Source organism: Lissotriton helveticus, chromosome 9 (genome assembly GCF_964261635.1).
Source record: "Lissotriton helveticus chromosome 9, aLisHel1.1, whole genome shotgun sequence".
In the NCBI taxonomy this organism is placed as follows: Eukaryota; Metazoa; Chordata; class Amphibia; order Caudata; family Salamandridae; genus Lissotriton; species Lissotriton helveticus.
Window position 1 is genome coordinate 570,748,661 of NC_136070.1, and position 27,271 is coordinate 570,775,931.

A 27,271-nucleotide genomic window follows, 5' to 3' on the forward strand; every position below is an offset into this window, starting at 1 on the left:
TGCTGGATTACAACTGGCCAAGGGTTTCCATTCTCTCAACACTAAGGGCCTGATTAGGACTCTGGTAGAGTGGTACCCTTGGGTGGGATGCTGCTCTGCTGGATTACAACTGGCCAAGTGTTTCCATTCTCAGAACACTAAGGGCCTGATTAGGACTCTGGCGGAGCAGTACCCTTGGGTGGGATGCTGCTCTGCTGGATTACAACTGGCCCAGTGTTTCCATTCTCAGTACACTAAGGGTCTGATTAGGCCTCTGGTGGAGTGGTACCATTGGGTGGGATGCTGCTCTGCTGGAGTTCAACTGGCCCAGTGTTTCCATTCTCAGTACACTAAGGGTCTGATTAGGCCTCTGGTGGAGTGGTACCATTGGGTGGGATGCTGCTCTGCTGGATTACAACTGGCCCAGTGTTTCCATTCTCAGTACACTAAGGGTCTGATTAGGCCTCTGGTGGAGTGGTACCATTGGGTGGGATGCTGCTCTGCTGGATTACAACTGGCCCAGTGTTTCCATTCTCAGTACACTAAGGGTCTGATTAGGACTCTGGTGGAGCGGTACCCTTGGGTGGGATGCTGCTCTGCTGGATTACAACTGGCCCAGTGTTTCCATTCTCAGTACACTAAGGGTCTGATTAGGCCTCTGGTGGAGTGGTACCATTGGGTGGGATGCTGCTCTGCTGGATTACAACTGGCCCAGTGTTTCCATTCTCAGTACACGAAGGGTCTGATTAGGACTCTGGTGGAGCGGTACCCTTGGGTGGGATGCTGCTCTGCTGGATTACAACTGGCCCAGTGTTTCCATTCTCAGTACACTAAGGGTCTGATTAGGCCTCTGGTGGAGTGGTACCATTGGGTGGGATGCTGCTCTGCTGGATTACAACTGGCCCAGTGTTTCCATTCTCAGTACACTAAGGGTCTGATTAGGACTCTGGTGGAGCGGTACCCTTGGGTGGGATGCTGCTCTGCTGGATTACGACTGGCCCAGTGTTTCCACACCTGGACCTCCATAATGTCGGCGACACCAACCAGATTTTACTGGCCAGGAAATCTGGCTGGCAAAATCACATGTCGATTGAGCGGCAAGTGCACCCCAGTCCCCTCCAAGAGCATGGAGAGAGCATAGAATGTTCCGCCTGCCCACGGACACCCTCACTACAACGCTCCGATGTCCCACTCGTAAACGATGCCTAAGTGTGATATTGAACCTCTCAAAACTTGTTTGGGACACAGCTACATTGCGGTCTTCTTTTTATGGGGCGTTTCCGGATCATCTCCTGTGTCTTTGAAACCATACTGAGTAACTCCATATCAGAGGGAGGTGCAGACTACTATATATTAAAGTAGTATGCAGTGACGCTGTAGGACTAAGCACCTCTTAATACATTATTGGCTATGTTAGGCTTTCAATATTTGGAATGTTGTTCTATGTAACCTCTCAGTTGTCATAGTTGAATTTGTTTGTTTGCTTTGGGTTTTGCATTTTCATCACCAAATGTTTTGTCCTTGGGTACGCCTAAAAAGAGATTTTACACTGGGTAGGTCAACATCTGTTTGCCTCAGGAAAAGGGTCTGCCCTACGAGCTTTGCCAAGGCCTTTACGGGGGAGATCACAGACCAGAATCAAGACATGATAACCAGTTACAGGCACTGTAGGCAAATGGTAGCCAGATCAAACATTTAATTTGAAGTGGTACTAGCTCTCTGAAGGTGAAACAATTAATATGAAGTGGTACAAGCTCTCTGAAGATCAAACATTTAATATGAACTAGTACATATAAGAGAAAGCCTGGTAGAACCTTATAGGGCAGACCTGACCTGTGTTTTTAATGGAACTGAGAGGACACAGAATACATGTCAAGTACTGAGTGGAGAACAAAGATATTAACTGAGCAAAAGGCAAGTTGGCCAGTTTTGCTTCACCCTAATTTAGAGTCTAGCCTTAATTCCGAAAGGGTAATCTTGATGTGGTAATGCGATAAGTGCATTGGGTTTTCACAGTAGCCCTGGCATTTAAAAGTGATCATATAGGCAGTGGTAAAACAAACAGGAGTGATGTGGTATTACAGCATGTTTTAGAATGCATTTTGGCGCTGCCCATTGGTACACCGCAGCAATAATAACAGCACAAAAACATGCACAAGGCTGTCCTAGTACTTATCAGCACTGTGTGACACAATATTAATAGTGCTTCCGCTATGGGTACTGACCTACAGAGTTGACGAAAAACAGTTTAATGCACAATCATGTAAATAAAGACAACCCCAGTGCTATGTTCATTAAGATGACCTCTGCAGTGAGATTGCGAGCTGGCAAGCTTCCCCCCCACATTTTTATTAAATATTTGTATTGTCGTTATATCAGTAAACACAGAAAGCCTCTGGTCATGCAGCAACATTTTCAACAGCAAAGCGATCTTGTTAGTGATCGTGAATTAGGTTGCTTCCCGTTGGTTTTAATGAAGACATCAAGTGGTTTCTGCCTGCTTTTGAGTAGTGCTGTTTTATGGGGTTATGTTTTGCACTAGTAGTTGTGGCACAGCCTTATGTCTGGTGGAATTACCACAAGCAGTCTAACAGTTGGGGAACAACAACATATGGCAAATTAAAGCAACATGGTAAACACCACCTAAAGTTTACTATGTCCATGCATCAATGCCTTGTGATGATTCAAGAACTTCAAAGTTAGCAAAGTACTTTAAACAAAGGGCAGGGTGTGCAGTGTCTGCAGTTCATAGGATTGTTCTCCTGATTGTAGGCATCACAATTACCCTGTATTGGCTGAGGTGTCAGAAACACATGAATGCTAACGCGCACAAGCCAGACTTCTCCTGCAGGTCCAGGCAGAGGAGACTGTCCTGGTCCTGTATCTAATTTATCTTGTTTGTGGCCACTGACAAACTGTTTTTTTTCTTTAGGATTAGGGCTGGGCGTAGGCCGACTCATTGAGGAGAGGATTAGCCCATGTCTCAATTCAAAGTCATTCCTTTACTCTGATCACTACCACTTTTACAAGGAAGCAGAAGGGAATATTCTTACCTACATCTTTTTAAAAAATTGCATGGAAAAATTACATGGCACCCCCTGCAAACAGAGTGGTCTCTTAAGGCTTCATGTTAGTATCAGCCAACTCAAGGATATTCATTTCATGTAGCTCAGAAGGATAAAAGGTGTAGTTAGCCTTCAGGGATGTAAACCCATGAAGTTCATGTTGCATGCACAACTCTATACAGTGAACACATTCAACCAGTGAACTATCATACCGGCTTTGAGTGGGTCACCAAAGTTGTTCTGTGCACATTCATACCCTTGGTTACTCAGAGGAGCAGCGACCATCGCCTTTTGACTACAATAATTGGTATATCGCTTGGCAATACAGATGAGCTCCCCTGGATGGCACAACTTCCACTGTCTCTTGGTCAAGTTCCATGTTATGTCACATCTCTGAGACCTGTTATTTACGGTGACCAGAGGATCTCAAAACAGTGCTACTCAAAGGGAAGCTATCTTCTTCTTGGTGTTCTCTGCCATTACAGTTTGAATGACCATAAACATCCTTCCTCTTGGCCCTCCATTTACATTCTGCCAGTAACCAGGTGCTTGGGCCAGTGTTCAGCCTCCACGGACATGTTTGATGCCCATTGCTCGGCTTGCCAGATCGAGCAGAAATCTGAAAAAGGAGTAGCATGTTCCCAAGACAAACATTTTTCATCAGGTTCCAGTGACGGTCATAATAGTTCCTGAGCCTCAAGTGTTGTAGGCAGAAATCATTCACCTATTTTCTAGGGGTAGGTGACAATTCCCTCAAATTAAACAGTGAAAAAAACTGAGATCCTTAAGTGTTCTATAGGTCGCCCGCCAACTCCATTACCTTCTGATATCTGGCCACTACCTAGCAATCCTACTCCACCCTTTCACCGGCAGTCCAGAATCTTGCCTTATACTTGGATGCAAATGTTTCACTCAATGTGCATGTAAACAAGCTATCCTCTACATGTTTGTCCCTATGCGTCTTCTATGTAAACTCTCCCATTACTTCCACCTCGCTGCTGCCCGCTAGTAGATCAATCCTCTATACTCGGCTGCCTGGATTATGGCACCGCCCTGTTTCTTGTGGCACACCCTGATTTTTGCTGACATGGCTACAATTCATTCAAACTTCGGCTGCTAAGCTAGCTTAATCTCGTCCTAGATTTTTCCCATCTTCTGACACATTGAACATCTTTCACTGGCTTCTTTTGCCCAAAAAGGTAAGCTTCAAATTGTTGTGCATGGTTAATAAAGCGATCCACCAGGCAGGATCAAAGTTCCTTCAAACTTTTTAAAGGTAAACACCATTGTAATAATTGAGCTCTAACACCAACCTTCTGGTCATACCTAAATTTAAGAAAGTGCAGGTAGGCAGCAGAGTATTCTCATTCCAGCCCGTTACACTGTAGAACTCCCTTCCTTCTGAGCTTGGCTGTACACTTTTTATTTGACTTGCACACTTTTTTCTTTCAAATTTGAATCAATAGGTTTATCCTTGGCACCAGGACACATTTTTAAGGAAATGGTGTGGTTTACAAATGTGAATAATAGGGTGTGGGCAAACCAAGGATGCGGGTCAGCCATTCATGTCTCGCAAAGAAAGACTCCGGTACATGCAACTCCCATGACACAAAGGGTAATAGCACTATCATAGGAAGCATTTTTGTCTGCTACTATTTCACCAGCAGATCTTTTAATCCAACCACTCATAATATTTTCCAATTGGCTCCATGTAAACCAAAGATCTTAAGTCTTATAAATGTGAGTGGTCTCACTTATTTACCAGCGTCAATTTCAATATGTGCAAACTCAATACGCCTGAGAAAAGCAGGGGGGTTCGTCCTCCAGAAGTTCTCAACTTACATCTGCAGTGCCTTGACTCAATGAAATGCCTTCTCGTATGTGGAGAACATCATATTAAAGAGCCTGCAGAGACGTAATGCGAATTAATCTAATTTTCCTCCCATACAGCTGCTTATCTGGGCCATTCAACATAGTATCCATTTATGGAAATGAAAGCAGAGATGGAAATCTCTTAAACTATTGATTAAACACCTACAGTGAGGCTTGCGTTTTGTCTAAATGAAAGAATAGGGCAAGACAGGTCGGTATTGTCAGAGAGACACGGTTTGAGAAAACCGGTAGAGTCTAGCTCTCAAGAAGAATAACATTGGTTTCAGAGGACTTACTATTCAAGATGGGATTCCAGTATGTTAAAAGTCTTTGGAGCTTCAAGCTGTTTCCTCCAGAAATCTCAGCCTCTAAATCAACCCCAAATATCAAGAGAAAAATATATAAGAAGCAAAGAAATGTGAATTTTGAGAAGAAGTGAATATTCTAGGTCTGTTCTTTGGTAGATTGAGGGAAAGCCCTTTTAAATCCTACGAGTGGGGTCTGACCCTCCCTTATTCTGTGTCAAACACAAGCTGTCTAATCACCAGCATCCTGCATGCCTCCCTGGCAATTTATGGTTCATCAGAGTCCCCTGGCCCCACTTGCAAATCAAAAATGATAACTACCTCATGATTCCGGACTCTTCAGTTCTAAAACAGCCATTAAGCTCATGGTGAGCATTGAGGAGCTTGACCAGTCTTTGCCACACATACTGTTCTTTCCAGAGACATGCATGGAACACCACAACCCTAGTCACACTAGCAAATGAATGCACTGATATTTTTAACTGTAGCATTTTTTTGTTTTGTTTCTTCGAACGTTCACAAAAAGCACCCTTTCCCGCATAAAAGGAAAGCAACAGTCTCTGTTACTAACTAAAATCAAACATTTACAGTGAACAATAAATAAGAAAACAGCAATGCCAACAGCATAAAAATGAAGCTTAGGCAATGCAGGAAACTGCCTCCTGCTTTAACCTGAACTTCTCCACTGAGGTGATCAGATCCGTGGTAGCCAAAGCACCATCTTTGCTATTTGTTGCTGCCCGATCTTAAGAGATCCTTTGATATAAAAAACATATTTTAATTTATGTGAATTGCCATTGGCATAAAAGTAAGCGTTACAATTAAAAAAAAACATTATTTTGAAATTAAAATATATTTTTACGTCTTTAAAAAATACGGCAGTTGAGAACCATATTGTTTTTACTCCCTTAAAAATCACTTACTCTTGCCTTTCACAAGAAAGACAGAAAAAGCTCACACTTCAAAAATATATCAGGGACCCTTACACCCATGGGCCCTCCTTGCCGGCTCCCAACCCACATTGTTCATCAGCAATGCCTTCACCTGTAGCATTACTCCAGCACCATGACCTGGTTAGGGGATGTGACACAACATGATTAATGTGGCACCACTGACATGGTGGTTTGGGTTGATGTGTAGGCTGAAGGGGGGGTCAACCGTTATTTATTATCTACAAACTGGAAAAAGATGTTGGGAATTTGAAAAAACTGTAGACCCGGTGACACCGAATGCGATAATCAGCCAAACATAACTTGACGTAGGAGCAGCTAGAAAAACACAAGACATTGAATAGACTTTCCTTGGCATCACATCCGAAGTCGGAGTTCTGTTGAAAGGCCAGGCCAGCAAGACCTAAAAGTACCTAAACAGCAAATCTCCTTTAAGCCTCCAATTGTTGGGGTATAACTACCTCACCCAGACCCTTTTATAGCTTGGTCAGACCATATGAACTCAAAATGGCTCCTGACTTCCCACTCATGGGTCTCTCACTTTGTTGGGCGAGAGATGTGCGAGCAGGGTGAGAAAGCTCATACAAAAAATAAAATTACCCCAATTCTCTAACAAACTGCTGGCTGCAATTTACCCCTGCACCACACCAGCTCTCCCCACCCTCCCCCCAAAAATGCAGCTTACTTTAAAACATCAAATTAAAAATAACAATACCAATAATTGTTCATGTCGGCAAGCAGCAGCTGCCATGGACGGCCTGTTCCTACCCGCCTCAAACAAAATGTCTGCTGGAGGAGGATAAACCAAAATAAATAGTGCTCAACAGAGGAAGCCGCTAGGAGGGTGGGAAGAGGCTTTCAGTCTTTTTCGGTAGTGCCTTGGACTTTGGTGAGCGGGTGGGTACGGGCTTGGAAGAGGAGGATGATGAGGAAGTAGAAGAAGAGCTGCCACTGGAACTGCGTCGAGTTTCCACGCCTGTGCTGGACATTTTTAACTTTCGGCGTTTGGCCAAGGGCGCGTTGTCCACACTCTTCAGAAAGAACCCTTCACGCTTCCCCTTGTTGAAGGCCTGCAGAAAGAGAAGAGGAGACTGAGTGAGTGTTCAAGGAGAACGAAAGTGGGACAGGGAGTCAATGAGTATGAGGGCGAGCGGAAGGCAGCATGGGCTGGAAAGTAATAGGAGTGTGCACCAGGAAGCAGAGGAGTGTTGCACATGGAACTTTAAGAGTGAAACAAAACCCTGTAAAGGGAGTGTATGTGTGTACATACAAGCAAGTGGGGCCATAGAGATGCGAGTATGCATGTGTGAGTGTGTTAAACTAGGCACTTTGGAAGAGAGAATGACCGTTTTTGCACTGGTGGGCACAAGACAGATGGAGAAAGCAAGCTTACTTATGCGGAGAGCACAGATCTAGAAAGCGAGGAGAGAACACAGGGAAAAAAGGGAAAGGGTATGCTGGGGATTATTGGATCAGAGCGACACAAAAGGGGATGATGGACGGAGCGTTTGAGCAAATCAAACACTCACCCCCAGTCAACTGATCTGGGTTTAATCCATCACCATTCTTTAGCCCACTCAGCCACCCCAGTTCAGACATGGCCATATGCAAATCAGTCTGACCCTGTGCCTCATGGGAACAGTCCAGCTCGAACTGCCAAGCCATGTCTTCCCTGGACCGGAAACAAGCATCCTAGGACCGGTTTCGGATTCATAATCCTCATCAGATTATTGGATCAGCCCAGCCAACAAGTTTTGCCCATTACTAGGACTTCATCAAGTATAAACTTCAGAAGAGTATCATTCAAAAATCATAATCCCTATGAATCCTCTAAATATCCAGAATCTAAAGTCATATTTTCTCTGCTTCAGAAAGTACCACCCGCTAATCCAACCAAAAGTATAGCATTTGCTACTTCCAGAGATGGTTGTTCAGTTTCAGAGAATATGTTTTGGATTTCAAATTTTAAAAAAAATTGCAATTTCCTTAAGTAATCTTACATGCTACTTAAAGTATTATAAATATTTTTTAAAGAGGTTATCATTTTTAAAAGGGATATAAAAATATATAACTTTGGAAAACAATCTTAGATCAGAATTTAGGATATGGCATTAAAATAACTGCATCCTTTTTTTAAAAGAAAGGTAGGTTATTTTAGGAAAATGTGCATTTTTAAAAAGGATTTTGAGATACACTTAAAAATAATGTAACATTTCTAAACAAAAGCTGTGACCTTTAAAAAAATATTATTGTGCAATCTGGGGCCGCCCTAAACTCTGGGGCGGTCGCAGTGGGTGTCCCGGTGCCACCAAGTGTAACAGTGGTTAGCACTTCTCGTCCGATGACAACAGTGAGGTCTGGAGGCCTAGGGACGATTGGCACTGCTATGAACAAAAAATCTAGTAATAGTAATTGTACTGGCTCAAATGACAAAAAAACTGGTAAAACAATTCCAGTCTCCATCCCACACCAAAGAAGCGTCTCTGACACAGTAATTGCCCCTAATCCCAATCTGCCCCCTGACGGTCAGCCCTTTGTGGCAGTTCTTACTGGGGTGCCCGTGCTCATGCCAAGTAAACAGGAGTCTTTTGACGAACTTAGAAATAAAACGCTATTTTGGTTGAAGGAAAATAGACCTCTCCCTAACTTTTTGGGTGGTCGGGTAATACATGTGAGGAGGGTTAGTTGGTTAGGCACTAGGCCAAAAGATATAATGGGGGACTGTATTATAGTCAACTTTGACGATCCTAGGGTAGTCAGCTATGTTTGTAGTTTTGCCAATAGTGATGGTAATATGAGTTCTGTAGTAGGGGATCTCTGTGTATAGTCATAATCTAGTGAATAGTCCCGCCCATGTGCGTGGACCCCGGAGCAATCAAAAATAATCTCTTACAGTGTCAAAAAATGCAGAAATGCATAGACACTTAAGAGAAAATTTTAAAGACAGATAATGCAGCCTAAAAAGGCTACACTGTCCAGTACTTCAACTAGAAATTCCACCATAAAATCCACAAAACAGCAAAAGCCTGTACAGATTTCCATTGCTTCAAAAGCAAAACTCCCTCAGGAATGATCGAGAGAAGAACCTGGACAGACAAGTCCCATAGGCTGCCATTATGTGGCTCAAAACAGGATACTGTGCCTTTAAGAGAATCTTCCAGAACCTTCTCCCAGTATCCCAGAATGCATAGCAGGTCCAACTTACTTTCAGTTCTTTTTTCCGGCTCCTGCAAGCAGGACCCTGGAGCATTGAGCTCTCCCTTTTCAAGGGTTTTGTTGGTGTTTTTTCACTAAATTCGATTTTGTGTACTTTTAAAGTACTTTCTTCTTGGTTTTCTGCACTCTTTATTGTCCATAATGCCTGCATTATTTGACAAATGCCCAGAGTGCTCCAGGAAGAAGGCCAAGTCGGACCCCCATGAGGTGTGTATCCTCTGCCTTCCCTCTTCCCACATCCCAGAGGATTGTGTGATCTGTAGAGGCTTCTCTGGCAGGACCCTGAAGGACAGGAGGAAGATCAGACTTCAGGGACTTGAAGAAAGAAGGCTGAAGGCTCAAGGTGGGTCTGGAGGGGCTTCTGCTGCCCATGCTGAGGCCTCTGGGGGGCTCCCCAGGGGCAGGAAGTCCAGCAAACATCCAAGATCTCCGTCTGGGTCAGTTGCTATGACCACGACGTCGAGAGGAGGGTCCACGGCCAGTTCCCGGTCTCCCCAGGGCTCTGGGTTGAGAAAACGTCGCTCGTCGACGTCGAGGGACGTATACAGGCCGCCGTCGAACCCGGTGTCGATTTCCTCGTCGTCGCCGTCGAGTGGACGGCATCGGAGGGCCCAGCGTCGGCGCTCGCCGTCGAGGCGACACCGCCGTTCGCCGTCAAAAGCAAGGACATCGTCGTCGTCGAGGGGATCCTCGTCGTTGAGGTCGCCGTCGAGACGGAAGAGGTCTCCGGCGCTGAAGAAGTCGACGTCGAGGCGATCGAAGAGGTCGACGTCGAGGCGATCGAAGAGGTCGACGTCGAGGCGATCGAAGAGGTCGTCGTCGAGGCGATCGAAGAGGTCGTCGTCGAGGCGGTCGAGGTCGACGTCGAGGTTTAGAGGTTTGTCCATCTGGTCGGGGTCGACGTCGCGGCATAGAAGCCGGTCGACGCCGAGGAGTGTGAAACGGTCGATGCCGAAGGGCCGCTCGCCGCCGAAGGAACCACGGTCGACGTCTGAGCACCGGTCTTCGACGTCAGGAGGTCGTAAGGACAGGCCCAGGACTGTGGGGGGCTCCCCGCAGTCAGGACAGGATGGTGGCTCGCCGGGAACGGCGTGCTCTGAGGTGTATACCCCGAAGAAGCCTGCTGCACCGCCTTCTCTGCCTCCTTTGCCTAGGGGTCCGCCTCCGAGGGCTTCGACCCCTCCTACATTGCCTCCTCTGCCTGCTCCGCAGGCCCCGGTGCCGGGTGCTCCTCCTCCCCCGGTTCCACCGAGATCGGTGTCGATGCCCAGGCTTCCGACACCTCCGAAGAAGACTCCTAAGTCAGAGGTTCCTCCTAGGCCCAAGACGTCCGACCCGGGGAGGCCGGCGGAGCGTCCCAGACCCAAGAGATCGAGGTCACGCTCAGGGAGAAGGGACAGATCTAGGAGTGGACACGGATCCTCCTCGAGATCCAGACATCGCCATAGGAGGCATAGGTCCAGGTCCCGTTCTGCCTCTGGGACCCGCTCCTACTCACCTACATTGTCGGATTAACCGGAGACAAGGGTGTCCCCGATAGATGACATTGGCACGTTCCAGGAGGTTCTCCTGCGAGGGGCGGCGAAGTTGGGGATCAAGGTTACGGCCCCTACGCCCTCAACTTCTGTGATCTTTGAGACATTGCATACGAAACACCTGTCTCGTCCCCTACTGCCTTTGGTGCCAGGACTGGTTGAGCCGGCTGAACAGCTCTTCCATACGCCGGCGGTGGTGAAAGCTGCCCCTTCCAGGCTCGTCAAGAAATACAGGGCTCCAGAGTCGGACCCGGCTTTCTTGCGAAAGGACCCGGTACCGGATTCGGTGATTGTTACGGCGGCTCGGAAGCTCCATGCCACCTCTCCTGCCTCCACTGTGCCTCCGGATAAGGAGAGCCGCTGGATTGACTCTGCTGGACGGAAGGCGTGTGGGACGTCCTCCACAACGATGAAGGCCTCCAGTGACTCGGCGTTGTTGGGACGATACGACCGTGCACTGTGGGACTCCATGGAACAGTTTGCGGACCTTGTTCCGCGCGACAGGAAAGAGGACTTCATGGAGATCGTCCAGGAAGGGATGCTGGTTTCAAACCAGGCCATCAGCGCCGCGGCGGATATCTCCCTGCTGGCCGCGCATGGATACTGCCACGGTATCAATCAGAGACGCCATGCTTGGCTCCAGCTGACGTCGCTCAAGCCTGAAGGGCAACAACGAGTTGCAAATCTGCCGTTTTCCGGCGACACCCTCTTCGGGAAACATGCAGATGACGAAATGGCCAGGATGAAGGCCGAGGCGGAAACCCTGACGGCGGTGGGCTTGGAGAAGCCCAAAGAAAAGAAACCCTACCGCCAGTTCCAACGACGGTTTGGGTCGCAGGGTCGAGGAAGGGGACAGTCTTCTGGACAACAGCAGCAGTACAGAAGACCCTTCCAGAAACGTCAGAGGGGTAGAGGTGGACAGCAGTCCTCTACCGCGAACAAGGGCCCGGCTGGGTCTCGACCCTGAGCGGTTACTTCCCCTTCGTCCGTTACCTGCTCCGGTGGGGGGAAGCGTTCAATTTTTTCTGGCAGAGTGGAGAAAAATTACTCAGGACAAGTGGGTGCTGAATATTGTTTGCAATGGATACAGTCTTCGTTTCACCAGCCCTCCTCCATCGATTCCTCCGGTCAGCTCGCAGTATCAACTGCGCGAGCTCCAGGCGGAGGCCGACATCCTTTTAAGGAAAAGGGCGATAGAGGATGCACCTCTATCTCAAAGAGGAAGAGGTCTGTACTCTCGGTTCTTTCTGGTCCGCAAGAAGGACAAGAACGAGTTCAGGCCCATTCTGGACTTGCGACAGGCAAACAAATGGATTCGCAGAGAAAAGTTTTGCATGCTGTCGTTGCATCAGATTTATCCTCAGCTGCAACGGGGAGACTGGCTTTGCGCCATAGACCTACAGGATGCGTACTTCCATGTGCCCATTGCACACAAACACAGGAAGTTCCTGCGATTTCAAGTCGGCACCAATCACTATCAGTACACGGTACTTCCGTTCGGGCTGAAGTCTGCGCCCAGGACATTCTCGAAGTGCATGGCAGTGGTAGCGGCACATCTGAGGAAGAACAAGGTGTTTGTCTAACCATACCTGGACGATTGGTTGATCAAGGCCTCCTCCTTCTCGGAAGCTCAAGCACATTTCCAGAAGGCGTGCGTTCTCTTGAACAAGCTGGGGTTGCACATCAACATGTCCAAGTCTGTCCCGACTCCGGTCCAGTGCATCCAGTACTTGGGAGCCTCCATCGATACGCTGTCGGCAAGCGTGTCTCCTTCGGAAGAGCGATGTTTATCACTCCTTCGGAAGGCTCAGGCTCTCATGTCCACTCCGTCCACGACAGTGAGGACGGTGTCTTCTCTGCTGGGATCGATGGCTTCTTGTATCTTCCGGACGCCACATGCGCGGCTGCACATGAGACCGCTGCAGGAGTGCTTGGAAGATCAGTGGGACCAGAGGAGAGGCTCTTGGGACGACAAGATACGACTGTCTCTACATGCTCTTCAGTCTCTGAAGTGGTGGTGTTCAGCGGAGAATCTCCTCAGAGGGGTTCCCGTCCACAAGGACATTCCCACTCAGACTATCGTGACGGATGCTTCTCTCCTGGGATGGGGAGCGCACTCCGGAGACCTGCAGATTCAAGGGACGTGGTCCCCGACGGAGTTCACGTACCACATCAATTTCCTGGAACTCAGGGCTGTTCACTTGGCGCTGAAGGCCTTTCAACCGTCCTTCCGGACCAACTCTCTGCTTGTACAGACGGACAATACGACCACGATGTATTACCTCAACAAGCAGGGGGGCTCGAGATCACTCACTCTGTCTCAGGAGGCGCAGGCGATCTGGCATTGGCTTCTGGCTCGAGGACTCTCGATAACGGCCACTCATCTGCCAGGTGTGCAGAATGTTCAGGCAGACGAGCTGAGCAGACTGATTCAGGAAAACCACGAATGGGTCATAAACGACGAAGTACTAGGAGAAGTCTTCGCAAGGTGGGGAACTCCAGACGTAGATCTGTTCGCCACCGCCGAAAACAGCAAATGCCGAGACTTCGCCTCCAGGTACTACCAGCCGGGGACGCTGGGGAACGCGTTATGGATCAATTGGTCGAACAGCTTTCTGTACGCTTTTCCACCCATTCCCCTGATTCCAGCGGTTCTCATCAAGCTCTCCCAATCCAGGGCGAAGATGATTCTGATTGCCCCGGAATGGCCCAGACAGTGGTGGTTCACGGACCTGCTTCACCGGTCTCTCCTTCCTCACATGAAGCTGCCGTGCAGGCCGGACCTTCTCACGAAGTTCGGGGGGCGGATGGTGCACCCCAACCTCTCGTCTTTGAGTTTGGCGGCATGGCTCCTGAAATAGTGCAATATGGCCATTTGAATCTCCCAGAGGATTGTATGGACATACTGAAGGAGGCTAAGCGACCTTCCACTAGGACTTCCTATGCTTACAAGTGGAAGAGGTTTTGCATCTGGTGCAAGTCTAAGAACTATGACCCTACGACATGCAAGGAGGATGTCATCCCTCCATATCTGCTACATCTGGCGCAGTCTGGCCTTAATGTCCATTCCATTAAGGTTCATCTGGCTGCTTTGACTGCCTACAGGAAATGCCCTTCACAGACTTCCTTCTTCCAGATCCCTGTGATCAAAGATTTTCTGGAAGGCTTGAAGAAAGTATTCCCTCCTGTCAGGCTTCCTTCGCCTTCATGGGACTTGAATGTGGTGCTGTCCAGGTTGATGAAGGAGCCTTTTGAACCCATTCATAAGGCTTTGTTGCAGCACATGTCCTGGAAGGCGGCGTTCCTCGTGGCCATTACATCGGCCCGCAGGGTGAGTGAAATTCAGGTGTTGTGTTGCCAAGAACCTTATACTGTATTTCATGCTGCTAAGGTTGTTATGCGTACTCACCCTAAGTTTCTTCCCAAGGTTGTTTCTGATTTTCATATCAACCAGACTATAACTTTACCTACGTTCTTTCAGAATCCTTCATCTCCAGCGGAAAGGTCTTTGCATTCCCTGGATGTTAGGAGGGTGCTGAAATTCTATCTGGATAAAACCAGTGCTATTCGTAGGTCAGACCAATTGTTCATCAATTATGGATCAGTCAGGACGGGTCTTGCGACCTCTAAGCAGTCTATCTCTAGGTGGATTGTGTCCTGCATACAGCTGTGTTACCAAAAAGCTAATAAGACCTTAGGAGTTAAGCCTAAGGCTCATTCCACCAGGGGCAAGGCTGCCACGACAGCATTGCTCCGTAATGTTCCGATTGCAGAAATCTGCAAGGCGGCCACTTGGAAGTCGGTTCATACCTTTGCTAAGCATTACTGCCTGGACACTGATGCTCGGGCAGATGCTCAGGTTGGACAGGCTTCACTGCGAAATCTGTTCGCGCAGTAGTGGTGTGGATTCTCTTTTCTCCACCGCCGCTTTTGTGTGGGGATGGGCTTGCCATTCTATTCACTAGATTATGACTATACACAGAGATCCCCTACTACAGAAGGAGTAGTTTCTGTCCTGTAACTCCAGTTCTGTAGTAGGGGTATCTCTGTTATAGTCAAAAGCGCCCTCCCTCCTCCCCGGTGGAGAGAGACATATTCCTTTAAAGGAATGCTACAGGTCTGGCGTGTTACGCCTTCAAAAAGAACTGAAAGTAAGTTGGACCTGCTATGCATTCTGGGATACTGGGAGAAGGTTCTGTAAGATTCTCTTAAAGGCACAGTATCCTGTTTTGAGCCACATAATGGCAGCCTATGGGGCTTGTCTGTCCAGGTTCTTCTCTCTATCATTCCTGAGGGAGTTTTGCTTTTGAAGCAATGGAAATCTGTACAGGCTTTTGCAGTTTTGTGGATTTTATGGTGGAATTTCTAGTTGAAGTACTGGACAGTGTAGCCTTTTTAGGCTGCATTATCTGTCTTTAAAATTTTCTCTTAAGTGTCTATGCATTTCTGCATTTTTTGACACTGTAAGAGATTATTTTTGATTGCTCCGGGGTCCACGCACATGGGCGGGACTATTCACTAGATTATGACTATAACAGAGATACCCCTACTACAGAACTGGAGTTACAGGACAGAAACTACTCCTTCAAGTCTAGGAATTGGCACCCGTGACCTTAGCTTTTTTAATCCCTATGTAGCTTCCACCCGGCCTGCCAGACCTACTATTAGGGAGGGATGGGATGGCAGACAAACCTCCTACAACCTTCCTCAATATAGTTTGTTTCGCCAAAACCCATGCCCATTTTCTAACTGGTCATGGCAGGTCTGTTGACAAAATTGTTATCAACCTCGTCTGGAGTTGCCGGATGTATTAGGGGAGGCGGAAAGCCGTATCTTAGATTGTAAAGAGATAGCTTTGGGGTCACTGTGTTATAACCCATTGTCTCCTGATGGCCTTGCCGCTTCCTATTCTGGGGAGTCGATTGATTACCTAAATTCTGGTGAGCCCGTCCCCGATGCCCCCAACCAGCAGATATTAGGGAATGTTGTGCTAACCAATTCTGGTCTTCGGGATGGCCTTCCTGTACAGTGGTCTTCGCTTGCACAGGCCATAGCTGAGGACGAGGCCCTGAAGATAGTCAGCTGGAATATAGCGGGCATTTCCCGTAATCTGGATATACCCGAATGGAACTCCTTTATCGAGTCATTTGGGATATGCTTATTCCAGGAAACTTGGTGTGTGGAACCTCGATACAAGGTCGGTTACATTACCTACTTTGTTCCTGCAATTCCTTCACCCTTAGGGAGAGGTCGCCCTTCAGGCGGCCTATTAATCTGGATAAGCATCTCATTGGGCTACCACATAACGAGTATAGATATCAAGTCTCCGGACTTACAGAGACTAGTAATTAGAGGGCCTCTAGGGGGGCGGTCTCTAGTGATCTTTAACATCTATGCTAGATCCTCGAAAGGAGGCACGCCCTCATCGACTATTAGCCCTTGAGGGCGAACTCAGATCCGGTAGTGCAGAAACATACATAATGATAGCAGGGGATTTTAATTGCATCTTTGAACCCCTAGCGGTGGATGACATTTTAGGCAGCCAGGAGGATGATGCCAGGAGAGGCATTCCATCCCTCTCAATACCACCTATTAAAAGTAGGACCCAAAGAGCTATCCATTTAAATGCCCTTACCCTGGAATATGGTGTGAGGGCAGTAAATGGACGGACAAAGTCGGATTCCTGTGGGGCCCATACCTTTAACAGGGTAGGTCATTCATCTCGAATTGACTATATCCTGTTGAATTTTAGACTCTGGGAGTATCTGTTGGATATGGCAGTTCTACCTCTAACTGACAGTGATCATAACCCGCTGTCTTTGTCACTGTCCCCAATGTGGACGGTTGGGAAAGAAATGCAAGTACCCCAGGTCTGGAAGTCAACGTGCGAAGTTCGCCCCTCAAACTGTGGGAGACGCTTAAAATGGGAAAAGGTTGCTCTTGATGAAGGAAAGATTCTGGAAATAAGATCTATTATGGCCAGTGCTCTATCCAGCTTAGATTCTGTTGCATCAAATGCCTATGAGGTTTCCACTCTATTTAGTAACACTACCAAAGCACTAGGTGACCTTTTTATTATGCGGAACCCAGGCTATAGGGCAAACAGGAAGGGGCGTCCTAAGGGCAACCCTGGCTGGTACTCTGCCTCTTGCCGAAGTGCCAAAAGAGATCTAATTATGGCTGTCAAAATTAAGGATAGTGGTTTAATTAGCACTGCCAGGAAGATGTATGGGCGTGCTATTGGTATGGCGAAGAAAGAGTAGGAGAACCAGTTTTGGTGCGACTTAAAACTGGCTAGCGCTGGGAGGGACTTGAGGGGTTTCTGGGAACTAGTCAGAGCCAAGGACAAACCCATGGAGTCCCTTGTAACATGGAACATCCCCGAGTTGTCATGGTTTAATCATTTTTCTAAACTGTATACTGTGGCATTGGATGAGGGGGAAGATCCTACTGAAAATTTTTCAGTGGACTTTTTGGGGCTAAGTGAGGATCTTCTGTTCACAGGGAAGGAAGTAGAGGATGCAATTTCTTGTCTTATCCCAAATAAAGCTGCGGGGCTGGATGGCCTACCCGGGGACTTGATCCGCATTTCCAAATTAGAATGGGGAAAGCTTATAGCATCACTACTTAATGCAAGCTTTTATGACACACCTCTCCCAGGCTCCTGGATGGGCGCTGAGGTCGTCCCGATTTTTAAAAAAGGGAGTCGGAACGACCCAGCTAATTATCGCCCTATAAGTTTATTGGATTCTTCACAGAAGGTAGCCGGAAAGGTGGTTTCGGGGAGGGTACTCCAGTGGGTAGAGGAGAATAGGATACTTTCTGACTTCCAGGCGGGTTTTAGGTCAGGTACCGGGACCATCGAGCAATCATTTCGTCTGCTGTTGCTATACTGGAAGGTGGTCGTGCTGGGCAAAGGCAGTCTGTATCTCGCCTTTATAGACCTACGGACTGCCTTTGACCTTGTGCCCCGCAGCCGCTTATGGAGGGTCCTATCTGATTTGGGTATGCCACCATACCTATTATCTTTGATAATCAAGTTCCACGCAGAAAATTTTGCGCAGGTTCGGTGGGGAAATCAGGGCCAAAAGACCGCTAGAATAGCTGTAAATAGAGGTGTCCGTCAGGGCTCTGTTTTAGCCCCCACCCTATTTTCATTATATGTTAACGGTGTGGTGGAGCATCTCTTACAAAATCCTTCAGATGCTCCATCCCTGGTGGGCAGGAGAATACCCACTCTTCTATTTGCAGACGACACCCTCTTGATTTCTAAGACTCCGGTTGGGCTGCAGAGCCTCCTTGATAGGTTCCAATCATTTTGCGATTTAAGAGGTCTAGAAATCAATACGGGAAAGACCAAATATCTTGTCTTGAATCCCCCGAAGAAGATGGGCAGGCCACCTGTGTTGAACTCAGTATCCCTAGAAAGGGTTAAGGAGTTTGACTATTTAGGAATCCGCCTCTCTGACACCATGAGGTGGAATTGTCATCTCCAAAAAATGTTGCTAAACCACAAAAGGGTGGTGGGGGCCCTGCTTAAAGAACAACGGTCCCCTACCCTCAAACCAATTGCACCAGTTCTGGACATCTACAAGGCAAGAGGTGTGAGTGCGGCGCTTTATGGGGCGGAGCTTTGAGGGGCGCAGAATGTGGATCAGCTGACTTGTTCAGAAAATACATTTTTTAAGGATTTAATGGGTCTCCCTTATAGTACCCCCACCCTTCCCCTACTCCTCGATATGGGCTGTCGCTCCATTAAAGATCAGGCAAGGTTGCACCCTCTTCTCCTCTGGGCTCGTTTATGGAGAGTTCCGGAACTTGCTAGTTATGCGGAGGGGCTAAAAGAGGTTTTATCAATGTCTGGTTGGCACAAAATAGGATGGTTGAGGGGTGTGTAGTTTCTACTTGGAGAAGTGGGTCTTGGAGAGGTCTGGCAGTCTAGGTCCGCACTGCCCAAGTCTGTTTTGAAAAAGTTCTATTGGAATTGGGTAAGGGATTCGAGAAATTCTAACTCTAATTGTAATGTAGGTAGATGTACTGTCGAATTCCTACTATTAAAGGAGGTGGCATTACGAGAGCCCTATCTCGATATTATTTCAAAACCTAGAGATAGGGCTTTATATTTTAAATTCAGAATAGGAGTGCTGCCTGTCTGCGAACTGACTGCTAGATGGAAGCCACCTGTACAGACTACTCCTTTTTGTCCATTCTGTGAGATTATGATTGAGTCCGTCCCTCATTTTCTTTTCGTATGCCCTGCATACAAAGCTCCTCACCTTAGGTGGATGAACCCCCTATGCAAAGAACTAGGTACCAGACAATGTAGCGAGGCCTTACGTATTTTAAAATCTGATACACGGCCCCTTCTTGTCTGTGGCATGGCGAAGTTTTTAAATTGGGCATGGTTGATTAGGTCAAAAAGGCTTTATGTTGTTTAATTGAGGTTTTAAAAACTGATAATTTTATGAATTTATTGTTGCCATTCGTATTCTGATCCTGTATAACTGTCTTTTATGAAAATGGCTTTTTTATGCATTTTAAAACTGTATTGTATTGCTTTTAAAGATATGTTCCATATCGAAATAAAGCCAACTTTTACTGACTGACTGACTGGCAATCTGTTTTAAATACTTGCGCCAATTTTGATAACAGAACATTTCTAAATATTTTGTGCAACGCTCAAATAACTTTGTGCATTTTAATATGATGAATTTTGTGTGCAAAGAAAAAGTTACTTTCTTTCCATAACAATATTTCTGAGGATACATAACCTTCCCACAGATTCCTCACCTTATGATTATAACTCAAGGCGCCCAACCTGTCCAGAAACTATTTCCGACAATGTTTTCCAGCTGCACCAGGTGGTACAATGTGGCTTCAGCCACAACTCCATCTACCTCATGTGATGACTCTGGAGTATAGGAGGTGGCAATCCGCATGTTGGCATCCTTTACTGGCACTTTTTCTTCACCTCATCAATACATACCAAGTAGGCATCAATGAAAGCAACAATAATAGCATATTCATACCATGGGATTTTATTTTTTACACACAGCACTAGTTAATCATGGGAGAAGGGAAGGAAGTGAGTAATCTGTGGGAAGATTATATATCCAACAGAAGGAAATGCTACTTACTCTGGAAGTATCTGTTCATAGTGTGTAGTGCAGTAGATTCACATGCTTGCATACTTCTGTCATCTAGTGTTGGGCTTGGCAGTTTGCGAGTTGTTTTTCTTCAAAGAATTCTTTCGAGACATTAGATATGATGTGACTTCTCTTGGTATATATTGCACTTGGGCACAGACTCTATCTTAGGTGTTTTTTTCGCACAGTGAGTAAGAGTATGTATGAAGTGTGAACGAAAGGTATGGTGCAACAAGCTCAATGTACATTGAAACGGTGGTAGGGAAGGAGATCTGCACAAGGCACACACTTCCGGTAAGGAGTGTCTGCACATGAGAATCTACAGCATTACAAGCTCCAATTAGATGCTTATAGTGAAGTAGCATTTTCCATTCATAGCATGTCTGGCTACAGATAGACATGCTAAACACTGTCTAGCAGTACTCTCCAGAAAGCAATGGCTAGTGTGTGGATGATACAAAAACCTGTTGACAGGCTACAATGTCCACCCAAAAGTACTTGGTATATGTGTGTGAACTTCATTAGGTGGCTGCCTTAAAGATGTCCTAGTGGGATGTTCCTTAGGAAGGCCACATGTAGGTGGAGTGCCCCCTATGTGGAGCGTGTAGAACCCAATTTGCCTTGTGGAACAAATATGAACAACACTTGATAATCCACCTGGTTATGCCAGCCTTGGAGATGAGATGAACCCTGTGAGGCTTTGCAAAGAAGACAAAGAGCTGGTCTGACTTAACAAATTATTTGGTCCTGTCCATGTAGTAGATGAGGGTCTTCCAGACATCTAATTTGTGCAGGGGTCTTTCTGCAACAGAATCCGTCTGGAGTAAGAAGACCTGGAGCTCTATTGTTTGGTTAAGGTGGAGGGAAGGGTGGCACCACTTTAGGAAGGAACCTAGAATGAGTTTTAAGAACCACCTTATCCCTGTGGGCCTCTATAAAGGGCTCTTGTAGTGCGAGCGCTTTGCAGCTTGCTGCAGCGCCTATGTGAAGTGATAGCTAAAAGGAAGGCTACCTTCCAAGAGAGGAACTGCAGTGGGCATGAATGCATAGGTTCCAAGGGTGGAAGCATGAGTCTTGTGAGGACTATGTTGAGGATCAACACAGCAGCAGGAGGTACTAGGGGGGTTTGAACCTTTGAGCCCCTCCATACCAGTCCTGACCAATGGGATCCTGAACATGTGTTCTTTGTTCTGCATATAGGCCACTACTATGGCTAAATGTAGGTAGAGGTGCACACAAGTCCCGCCTTTTACAAGTGGGTAAAGAAGGCATCAGGCTCTTGGACCATGAGTTTTAACAGATGAACGTTTTTTTAAAAATGCAGTAATGTATGAACTTCTCCCATTTTGCAGCATAACATGCCGATGATGTGGGCCGTTGACCCTCCGTCAAGATGGACATACAATATTGTGGAAGGTGAAGGTACACAATATCTAGGACCTCAGGTGCAAATTACAAGACTAAGCAACTCAGGTTGACCTTGGTGTGAGAAGGTCTAGCTGAAGGGAAGCCTCTCATGGGGGTTGAGTGACAATACTAAGAGTAGGGAGTACTATGGCTGTCTGACACATGCTGGCACTACTAGGATGAGGGTTAGTGACGTTTACTTGACATTCTTCACCACCAAGAGAAACAGCAGGAGGGGCAAAAAGCATAGGAAAATATCCCAGACCAACTCATTCATAGTGCATTGCCCATGGACTCTGGATGCGTATTCTTGCTGGCGAAGTTTGGGCATTTCGCATTTTCCAGGGTAGCGAACAGGTCTGTCCATTCTGTTCTCGATGCTGGAAATACGTTTGAAGGACATGGGGGTGGAGTTCCCACTCAGGGATTTGTTGATGCATCTGGCTTACCAGGTCCACACAATCGTTGTTCGCCTCTGGGGAGATGCTATGCTGTGAAATGAATATTGTAGTGAAGTGCTCTGTGCCAGATCCTCTGAGCAAGATGGAAGAGCTGAGAAGTGTGTAATACATGGCAGTCATGTTGTCTGTCCGGATCAGGAATATCTTGCCCCAAATGATCTGCAAGAGGGCTGTCAGGGCTAGATGAAAGGCAAGCAGATTCAAGTAGTTGATATAGCACACTGGGAGGACCACGTTCCTTGGACTGTGAACTGGTTGAGATGCGGACTACATCCAGTGACGTTGGCAGGGAGGTAGTAGCGAGAAAGGTCGGTAGCTGCTGAGTTTGCTTGGGTCAGCTGATAGTTTCTTCAGGAGAGTGTTGACTTCAGCGTGTTTCCAGTTGACCGGGAAGGTTGCGCATTTGATGGATGAGTTGATGATGAATGTAAGCAGGGAGCTGATCGACGAGCCTCTTAAGTTGTAGATGTGGTGGGAGCATAAGGGCTACTTAGTGGTGAACCAGAGAAGGGGGCCCCCTCTGGAAGATGCTGTGGGTACCGGGGGTATAGTTGTGGTGATGTGGAAACTTTCTTCTGACTGACACCTTGTCCTGCAGATTCCTCACTGTATCACTCCCAAAGAAGTACCGTCCTAGGAGTTGGGATTCGGAAGAGCCAATTAACTAGGGAGGTCATTTAACACAGCCCTGCCAAAGTACCAATCACTGTGCTCCTGAGGGGTGAGGTAGTAATGGTTGACAAAAGTGTGTAAGAACGACCATAAAAGCACACAGCAAATATAGGCTACTGCAACGCCTGTGTAGAGAGGTGTGGAAGGAGCTATGGCCCTAGTATAGTGGAAATGAATGCCTTGCAGGTTTTATTTTCTTCGCTATATAAGCCAATGGTATAACCAGTACCAGTACAGTCTAAACGGAAGGAAATTGAGCCACACAACTGTGCATCGGCTCGATGGGAGACGCCATGAGGGAAGTTTATCACAAGATTCAAATCCCCTGCGAAACAATGAATGGAGTGGAAAGAACCAAGTACACCAAAACGTTTTACAAACATGCCACAAGATGCAAGCTAAAAACAGGTAGTCTGGATGACACATAAAGGCTGAGAGTGCAGCCAAATAGTCTTCAACAGTCAATACTGCTAGACCCTACTAGGCAAGCGAGAGAACTAATCGTAGGATGTGAGAAAGGAGCTATTGAAAAGGATTTAGACTTCCCAACTCACACAACAGAACAAATGTGTTATAGAAATGCAATTAAATTGAACCTGTAGTAGGTTTCCTGGCAGTCAAGATGATATTTGCAACTTCAGGCAGAAAACAAAGGGCTCTGTAGGAAAATGGATTATTTGGGTGGACACATGCCCACCTTAAGGGATAAGGCCACAATATGATAAATACTACACAAATTAAATAATATAAACCTGTGTTTAAATCCTTGGTAATGTGACACAAAGCAATCCGGTTTCAAACAAAGGCAATGTGTAAAGTATATAGGCAGTGCATATGCAATAAAAAATAAAAAAATTCACAAAACAGGATGCAAAATATGTTTTAAATAAGGAGAAAATGTTCTATGAGTAAATTAAGACCACAATGATAAAAACCCAATAAGAGGAACAAGAGATATGATTTTTTAAAAGATTTAAGTGAAAATAGCACCAAAAAATGCAAACCACCAATGATAGTCTATGGTAGGAGTAGACCGGAACCCTAGATGCGGTTTGAGGTCAACAGTGATGGAAACCAGGTTGGCTACAAGTGGTCTGGTCCCGGTGAAAGTCTGGAAGCCAAACAGCTGGAAAAGGTTTTCAAGTCCCTACACAGAGGATTTAGTCCCTTTTTGAGCATAAAAATCCTCCTTTAGCATGCCACCTCTGAAGGTAGACACCTCTGTTGAACTGAAAGATAGATACTTGAAGCAGGTTGGTACCACTGGAACTCAGGTGCTTGGGGGATTTCTCAATTAAATCTTTCAAGCCCCAATGCCTAATGGGAACTAGTCGTTTTTCAGACATGCTGGGAGACTTGAGCGTGACGTGGCTGAAATCAATTTGAGGCCGTGAACCTGCCGGTTTTCCCCACCTGTCCGCCTAAAGCTCTGGAGGAAAAGTTTTTTTTTTCATTTCAAAACGTTCTTCTGCTGCCCAAACGACCATATGAGTATACTTCTAAGTTTCCCAGGACCACAGGGGAGGGCACTTGGAGACTCACATGGTATTAGGATAAGGCCACCAGCAAAGTCCAGTCCAGATCCAGCTGCAAATGTTAATTTGAGTGCTTCAGGTAAAAAGGCCTCTTTCCGCTGGTTGTATTCCTGTAGGCACATAAGAGGTCAGCCAACCGACCCTTAGAGCATACTTCTTTGTTCTGGGTACAAGTGGGGGCAGGTCCAGACCTTCCGGCTCCTCTCAGCTCACACACAGCAGGTCCAACCCTCTTCTGAACTTCCGCAGGTCCAGAAAGTTTTCTGAAGAGAGTTCCTGGGGATGCTACATCTATGCCTGCCAGAAGTAGCCAGCTTGCCTTGCCAGCTTGCCTTTTTGCAAACAATTCTACAGTGCCCCTCACTCTCAAAATCCAGATTGGGGAACCACTTTTCACTTTGAGCAGAGTATGTGTACCCACCTGGGGAGTCATAGCTTCACAATGGGAAGGGACAGCAGGGTGGGCCAGTTCCCTAGAATTTGGTAAAGCTAGCCCAAGACACTTGCATTATCTAATGCTGAGAAAGACTGATTTTAGGTGATTTCTCCGAAATGCAAAAGGTCAGCAGGATTGGTCCAAGCACTCAGAAATCAGCCAGGCTTGCCAGAGACATAACAACCAGCTTTAAAGACGTTTGGGGTAGTCAAATTGTTCCCTGCAACATGTCTGCATGGCCCCAGACCAAAGCTCTTGAAGTAACAAAGCAGGCAAATGCTCTGCTCTCCCAGAGAAGACCAAAGTTGCAGCCTCCAATAGACTCAATCAACACACTCTGCTGGCTAGCTAGAGCCAGCATTCAAAAGAGCTGACATGAGAGTTGTCCTGGACGGGAAATGACACCTTTTAGCTACTATTGTTTCAGTTCTTTGGCCAGAGGTGAGAGCAGATTAATGGCCGGGAGAGGGATGGAGAAGCACTTGGAATGGAAGCTAACTTGAGGAAGGCATATATAAAAAGTGTTTTTCACATGGCTCACAGGTCAGACAAGATTGAACCATTGAGAACTACCATATCAGAGCCATGCTGCGATCCTAGTCAAAATAATGGGAGCAGTGTTAAGTTTCCTTTAATTAAATTGACTCTTTTTTCCCATCTGGAATGTCATTCACTGCTAATAATGAAAATGGAAGTTCTGTGAGAAAATGTTAGAAGGTCAAGAGGATACTGCGTTATATAACCTATAAAGATCAAGTGTCTCTGGGATCCCAAAAAATATAGGGCCTAAATGGGGGTACAAGGGCAGCAAGCCAATTCACTCATGCGCTGTTTAGGCCAAGTGTCTTACCTCTCACCCTTGCATGTGGGGGCAGCTACAACCAGACTACGGCTCACCCAAATGGCGCTAGTCTGCCTTTGACAGCCTGAGAGGGACTTATGTATTAACCACAGCTCAAACTTGTACTTTCCTTGGCTTAGCAGCAGTAGGTGGAACCTGGGTGTTGTAAAGTTTGTGTAATTTCATCTAAGGTTGCCAGTCTTGATTGCTCTCCCAGGTCCTTCCTCTTTCATAAGGTGCATTTGTTTAGCAGTAGACCGCATTAAATAAATACGATCACATGATGTATGGCTATTGCCTTTGTCACCAATTCCCATTCTTGCCCTTTTGCCCATCTTGCCTGCCTGGCGCATGTTGCTGTATGGATAACAGGGCCTTCTCTGATTACACCGCCCTACTTTATTTTGGGAATAAGAACACAGCATCCCACTGCTCCGGTCACTAAGCTGGTTAGACTTTATTATAATTGCATGTTTATCTCTCAAATACCCTCGCCGATCACACCACCTGGTTCTGTATACCATAGCATGGTAACCGCACCTTGGTGGGCATCACGCAAGACATGACAACTCTTCCCAAAACAAACAAAACACACCCTACACTGCGTAACTGGCTATATGTGCTGATAAGCGCTTCAGCACCCCATGTAAGAGGTAGAAAATGCTATACAAATACTACAATACAATACGATAATGCCCCCTACCTTTTGGGCAGCAAGGTTGACTTTGGGTTAACGTATGAAATATATAAATCAGGTTTTTCTAATAGTCAAAAGGGTAATTTTTATATGATCTGTGCATCATGGTTAAAATGGCTACAGTCAGGCTACATAGGGTAGGCCAAAAGTCATGTTTTTAACCCCCCCCCTCCCCCCTCCCTGTAGTGGATAGCACAATAGCTGCTGCAGTGTAAAAGTGGCATTTAACTTTCCATGCTGTTGGTAGGCTTCTGCACTTACTAAGGCCGTGTGGATAGTTAAATGTGCTAATCAGATTTTAAGCCAATTTCGAAATGTTTTAGGGGTCCAAGCACCTCCAATGGGCACAGGGTAGCAGTGTCCCAGTAGTACGTGAGTTCCAAATAAAAGTAACGAACTGGGTGTGATCACCTGAAAAGGAGTCACTTTGCAACAGATTCTAGATGAAAATGTTCAATATCCATGCATGCAGATGCAGCATTCAGGAATTATGGTGGAGAGCTAATCGTTCTGCTGAAAGAGCAAGTTGACCCTTTGGGGACAGGGAAAATATAAGTTGCGTGCACTGGATGAAAAGTGGAGCGCTTGGCTACAGAGATTAAGAGAGTAAAAACGATGGCCCATTGAGAAAAGCCGTTTTTTAGGACACCCACATAAGAGACAGCGTTCCCGCATCGCAAGTATATTGAAAGACGATGCAAGTTTCTATTCGGTTAAAATCAGGAAAAAGACACGGACAATAATAACACTCCAGGAAGGCAATCCGATAGGAACGCGGCAGGATACGAACAGAATATTGTTTCCAAAATAGATCGACAAACGCAGCGAGAACATAAAAAGAAATACCGTCAATATAAGGCTCAAGCAATCAGCGTTGAGTTGAATTTTTAAAAAAGGATTGAAAGATACAGTTCTGTGGGACATAAGAAAAGAAGACAACATTTTTTTGGGGTCTTGATAAAGATGGGTTTATAAGCAAGATACCATCGAAACGCATCGACGCTGGGTTGGACACAATTCAAGGACTAACCAATCCTAGTAGAATGTTGATGGAATTGAAACATCTATTAGGAGGGTTTTAGAATCCACTTTGAATGTGTATTTGTATTTGACAAGGGGTTAAGTCATACTGTTGTGTTGTCTCTTCTTTTTAT

At 46.3% G+C, this 27,271-nt stretch overlaps 1 protein-coding gene across 1 annotated transcript in view; it reads right to left on the reverse strand.

The window, feature by feature from the left end:
* Positions 1-4,661: 4,661 nt before the first annotated feature.
* Positions 4,662-27,271, reverse strand: part of RPS6KA4 (ribosomal protein S6 kinase A4) — a 227,766-nt gene continuing 205,156 nt past the window's right edge. The window contains exon 17 of the mRNA XM_078660503.1: positions 4,662-7,241. Coding sequence (XP_078516629.1) covers positions 7,008-7,241 — 234 coding nt within the window. The 3' untranslated portion in view covers positions 4,662-7,007. The remainder of the gene's footprint in view (positions 7,242-27,271) is intronic.